The sequence below is a fragment of the Triticum urartu genome, chromosome 3 (genome assembly GCF_003073215.2).
Source record: "Triticum urartu cultivar G1812 chromosome 3, Tu2.1, whole genome shotgun sequence".
Lineage (NCBI taxonomy): Eukaryota > Viridiplantae > Streptophyta > Magnoliopsida > Poales > Poaceae > Triticum > Triticum urartu.
This window is the reverse complement of record NC_053024.1, coordinates 325,252,804-325,258,387: the sequence shown is the minus strand read 5'-3', so window position 1 is coordinate 325,258,387 and position 5,584 is coordinate 325,252,804. Positions and strand designations below refer to the sequence as shown.

General features: G+C 45.7%; 1 protein-coding gene across 6 annotated transcripts; it reads left to right on the top strand.

The window, feature by feature from the left end:
* The first annotated feature begins 930 nt into the window (after positions 1-930).
* LOC125543926 lies at positions 931-3,867 on the top strand. 6 transcript variants are annotated; one of them, XM_048707432.1, is made up of 4 exons: positions 931-1,248; positions 1,323-1,533; positions 1,669-1,752; positions 3,512-3,867. In XM_048707432.1, the coding sequence occupies exons 1-4, from the start codon at positions 1,244-1,246 to the stop codon at positions 3,536-3,538; spliced, it is 327 nt and encodes a 108-aa protein (XP_048563389.1). In that variant the 5' UTR covers positions 931-1,243; the 3' UTR covers positions 3,539-3,867. The 6 variants fall into 6 exon arrangements, with proteins under 6 accessions (XP_048563389.1, XP_048563384.1, XP_048563388.1 ...); XM_048707427.1 differs by having other exon boundaries at positions 3,467-3,867; XM_048707431.1 differs by having other exon boundaries at positions 931-1,275; positions 1,394-1,577.
* The last annotated feature ends 1,717 nt before the right edge of the window (positions 3,868-5,584 follow it).

Sequence of the window (5,584 nt, the reverse complement as noted above, 5' to 3'; positions counted from 1 at the left end):
TTACTACGTTCCCCAGCAGCACCGGGGCTACATTCGTAGCTTCGGTTGCCGGAGTTCCATCTGGGTCGGGGCGGCGGGATCTGGAGACCTGATTTGATGGAGCTGCAACCGGCCATGGGTTGAGCTGCATCCGACGGTGCTGCCTCATGCTGGGACCGACAGGTATGCGGCGCTGGGACGGTGGCCACAAGAGTTGGAGGCGACGGCCACAAGTGCTGCAACCAGCACCCACTGATGCTGGAGACAACGACGCCAAGTGCTGGAGAGCTGCAACGATCGGCGTTCAAGGGCGCTTGAAACCACGGCGTCAAGTGCTAGAGATCTGGCGAGGGTCTTTTTTTACTGGAAGCAGCCGCAATTTTTGTTACCATGGTCTTATTTTTTTGCTGAAATTAACATTTTTTTTCTGTCATGTTTCTGTTTTTGCTGGAACCACCTCAATTTTTTGCTACCATGTTTTTGTTTGATAGAAGCAGTGTACAATTTTTGCTACCATCATGTTTGTTTGTTGCTGGAACCAACCAAAAAATTGCTACCGTCTTTTTTGTTTGGTGGAAAAAGTGTACTTATTTTTTTGCTACAACCGTTTTGAGTTTTGCTACTATCGGTGCTCTCAATTGTTATATCATTTCTTTCATGGTGCGCCGAGACACACGACTATGTGGGGACGAGATTCGACAACGAGCATCAGGGGCCAGTGCGATGACCGACAGAGACAGGCGAGCGCGGAGGGGGGAGGGGGGAGGGGGGGTGCTTCGATGCCGGTCATGTGCTCATTCATGAAAAGTGCGAGGAGGAAGAACGAGTAGAAGGAGAGAGAGGAGATCATGTGGTTAGGAAGCTTTTTATCGTGCGGTCCTGATGCGACCGACTCAAAGTTAGCCCAGTGTGCCGGCGCCTATCAGCCGCCCAAAAAAAAACCCCACCACGCATGATACGCCACACCACCCCGCACGATACGCCGCTCCTGTCGATACGCCGCTCCTGTCGACATTAGTAATAGGGTTATACGTCCACGCCGCCGCCGTCACCGCGGATCCCCAGTGACGCTGCCGACGCCGTTGCCTGTCCCCAGGCCACTGCCACTTCCGCCAATCCCCAGGAGGACGCCGTCGCCGATCCCCATGACACCGATGCTGACGCGGATCCGTACACGCTGCCGCCGTTGCAGATCCCCACACGCCGATGCCGCCCAATAGCATCGCCCGCTGGACCTAACCACGGAGCTGGAGGAGCGCGCTGGATGAGGTACGGGATCGCAGCCGCCGAGCCGAGGTACGGGATCGCCGCCGCTGAGCGACCTTCCTCAATATTTTGTTTAGGGTTCCCCGCCTCTGCCGCCGCCATCGACGGCACCATCGCGGAACCTCAGGCAGGTCAGGACTCCATGCAGGTCGTGCTTGTGTGGAGTCGCCGCACTCCGCACGCCGCTACCGCCGCAGATCCCTGGGGCCGCCACGGCCGCTAATCCCCGCGGACGAAGCCATTCCACGAACGGCCGCTGCAGGCACCACAACAGCAGCTCGTTACCGAGTAAGTTCTTGGCATCCAGCACGCACGTTGGCACCATGCTCTTGGTACGCGGCTGCATGCTCCTCGGTTTCCCTTGCAAGGTGAGCACCATGCGCCGCACCGGGTCAACCTCTTGATCACTCTCTCATGCTGCAGAATATCAGGGGCGTAGATGATGTACAGGATCATCTCGTCCATGCCATGGAACAAAGCCACCTGCTTGACGAGCTCCAAATAGAGGTAAGGCTTGATGCCCCGCTGGATCGACTATTTTTACAATATTGTTGACTTTCTAATGACTGTAGCCCATTTTTTCTTCATTGTTCTTTGGTCTTTTTTGGGAGATTCAACAAATTTCTTCCAAATTATCACAAATGAAGATGTTTATCTGAACCATTATGTAAAAGAATTGGAATCACTGACATATTATATTCTGCCACAATTGCATGAACGAGTGAGTGCTGAGTAGCGAAGCCGATTTTTGCCAGTTCAGATGTCTAGCACCATAATAATAAGACTACTAAAACCAATAATGGTACTATATGTCTTACAAATTAATTTACCCTTACAATGGATTGAGACAGTAGATTACAGAGGCCTGCATCATGATGGCCCTTTTTTATGTCAGTTGTCTTGGGCGAGTTAACGGTAACCGCATCTTTCTTACAATTGTTTTGGACTATTAATATTTTCCCTGTCTGAGCCAACCAAAAGATACTTTCATGCAGCTATTTCTAATTTAATTTAAACCAAGATGACTTTCACCAGTACCTTTTTTAGTTTTCATGCATTTATCAAGGAAGCTACTTTGTTACTTGGAATGATAAAATAGCTACAATGTAGATATGCTGGTTTTGTGTTTGAATCAGTGTGTTCTGTTATGATGAATGCCTCTTTTATTTGCCAAGCTCTGATGGCTTACCAAGATGTGCCTTTTTTCATTGACTAAGTAATTAAATTAAGAATTTGAAAAAAGTGAAGGTGAGGTAGAGACTATTGGTCCTGTCAAGAAATAATGTTTGTGTTGTTTTAGTCCAGTCAATGCATTGTTTCTCTATCTCGTGAACTGAGAGGTCCTTCGTTCAGGTATTATGGAAGCTCAACCAGGTGCTTTCAGAGTCGACTGATTAGAAGCTAGACACTTGTTCTTTTTATTTCATAATTTACTTTGTTGTGATCCCAACAATTTGTTTTTATTTCAAAATTGGTACTAATCTTGGCATAGCAAACTTGTATGCTGCTAAGACCATAATTTGAAGTGAGATTGTGCTCAATCAACCATTATTTGGCTCCGCTGAACGTAATAGCAGGGTGTAAGCTCTTCTATTCTTGCAACAGTTAGTCCTAAAGGACCTTTGGTCCTTTAAATATGTTGAAATATTAATACAAATGTAGCATCAATGGCATTAAAATGGAATATGAAATCGGCAGTTCGATATTGGTGTTTGGTAGATAGGTTTCTCATCTGTGATATTTTCGCATATGATTTGCTGCTTTATAAACTTGTATAACTATGCACTGCTGTGTAATATAGATAACAATTATGTATTGATATTCTATCATGGCCTGCTTGATGTTGTTATGAAAGTCGTTTCTGGTGCATATGAAAGAAAGTTCCTAAATATCATGATTGCAGCGAACAACAAAGTGCATTTCTATAGAATCTCTTGGTTTATTTTTTTATAGAATCTTCCCTTACTCACATGTTATTACCAGGATATCTATTATACTACCATCTTCATATGTAGCTGTGGAAATAAAATCAGAGAATGATGTGATGTAGCTGCTTTACTCCTTATTTCTTACTCCATCCGTTCCTAAATATAAGTCTTTTTAGAGGTTTCAAATGGACTACATCATATGGATGTATATAGACATATTTTAGAGTGTAGATTCACTCATATTGCTCTGTATGTAGTTCCTTGTTGAAATGTCTAAAAAGATTTATATTTAGGAACGAAGGGAGTATTTGAAACTCATTTCTTCATGCGAACACCAGGGTTTGTTCAGTGGCAACATGTGGTGAGATAGACAACAACACAGCTTGGCATTGGGCAAAGGAGAATAATGCACATGTGATATTATCTACATCGATTCCCTTATTACCATGGTTGTATTCTGCTAACTTGCCATCTACTTACTAGAATTGGTCACAAATGATAGTGCGGTTTGAAGGTAAAATATTTGTGTTCTTCATTCTTTCATTGAATAGTCAGATCGAAATGAGTTTACTAAGCTTCTGGCGAGCTTACTAACATAGGTGTCTTAAGAACTTTGGTTGGCAACTTATACTTATCCACAAATCCCCTCAAAATGTATGAATGTGATGCACCAATATCAAAAAGAACGATTGCAGTAAGTGACCCAATCAAAAACTTACCTATAACTGTATCAGGCTGCTCTTCAACCTCCTCCACGTTAACGTGGTTCACCTGTTCCTTGTTGAAAGGGTTGGACTTCTTCCCAGAGCTTCCATTGACGTTTCCATTCTTTGCTTCAGGGCATTCGGTGGCGTAGTGTCCAGTCTTTCCGCACTTGAAACAAGTAATGTGACTTAAAATCCTTCCTGGCGGGTGTTGCTGGGTTGAAACGGTTCTGTCCGTTGCTTCCTCCATTCCCATTACCATTCTTGGGGCCACTGTGGTTATGCGAACTCCCTTCATTGTGGGTATGGCCTCCATGATTATGAGTGTGTCCTTCCGAGTTCGGGGTAAAACGAGGCTTCTGCTGAGCTCCAGAATTGTACTTCCCTTGTCCGTACTTTCTTTTGCGGCTCTCTATCTGCTGCTGCTTCCCTTCGATCATAAGAGCCCTATCTACCAACTCCTAGTAGTTAGTGAATGTTTCCACCATCAACTGCATACTCATCTCATCATTCATCCCTTCCATAAACTTCTCCTGCTTTGCAGCATCTGTGGCCACATCATCTGGGGCATAGCGGGCTAACTTGCTAAACCCATCCACGTGCTGCCCCACAGTACGATTTCCCTGACGTAAGTTGCGAAACTCACGCTTCATCATGCTCATTGCTCCAGTTGAGACATGTGCAATGCGGAAAGCTTGCTGAAACTGCTCCCAAGTGACATTGGCTATGGGAAAAGTGGTTGTGTAATTCTCCCACCATGAGGCTGCGGGTCCATCCAGTTGGTGTGCGGCAAAGCGCACCTTCTTAGCATCTGTGCAACCTGCGGTGGTCAACTCCCTTCCAATCTTGCATAGCCAGTCATCAGCAATAATCGGCTCGGTGCTACTGGAAAACACTGGCGGATTCAACCTCAAGAAACGGGCTAAGTTGTCAACTGGCGGTGGTGGCGGTGGGTTGTTGTTATTGTTGTTGTTGTTGCCTTGGTTCTGAACTAGTAGCTACATCAAGGCATTCTGCTGCTGGATCAACTGAGTGAGCTCCGGTGGGAAGACAAATCCGGGGTCACGTCTTGGAGGCATCTGATGGGTTTAGAGGGAAGAGATTAGAATAGAGTGAGATATAGGGAGAAATCACTGCCCATATGCACATGAGACAAACACATTCATATCACACCACTCAATTCAAACAAGGGCATACAATCGATCTATCTATCGTTACGAAATACTCAGACTATTTTATATACATGGGGGAATACTACTGATAACGTGGTGGTCGACTAGAAATTTTGATCGGAAGAAGACTCCATGATATCTGCTTCAGCTTCGTCTTCATAGTCATCATCACTGTCGGGGTCGGAGTCGGTGTCGTCGATGATGATGTAGTCTTCGGGATGGTTGTCACCTCCTGGTGCAGGGTCTCCCATGAATACTCCTAGCTTCTTCTTCAGATCTTCATTCTTCTCCAGTAGAACTGCAATTTCCTCTTCGTATCCATCGCGTGTAGACTTGAGTGCCTCTTCTAGCTCCATGTTCCTGGTCATCACCTTCTTCATGTCTATCATGCTGGCGCACATCTGGTTCTCTTGTCGGCGAATGTGCTGGTTTAACTCCTGGATGTAGGATGCAATGGACTTGTCCCTCCTGGTGCAAGTCATCTCCCATTGCTCATTTCAGCGTCCACATATCTGGTAGATGGTGTCCTTAAGAT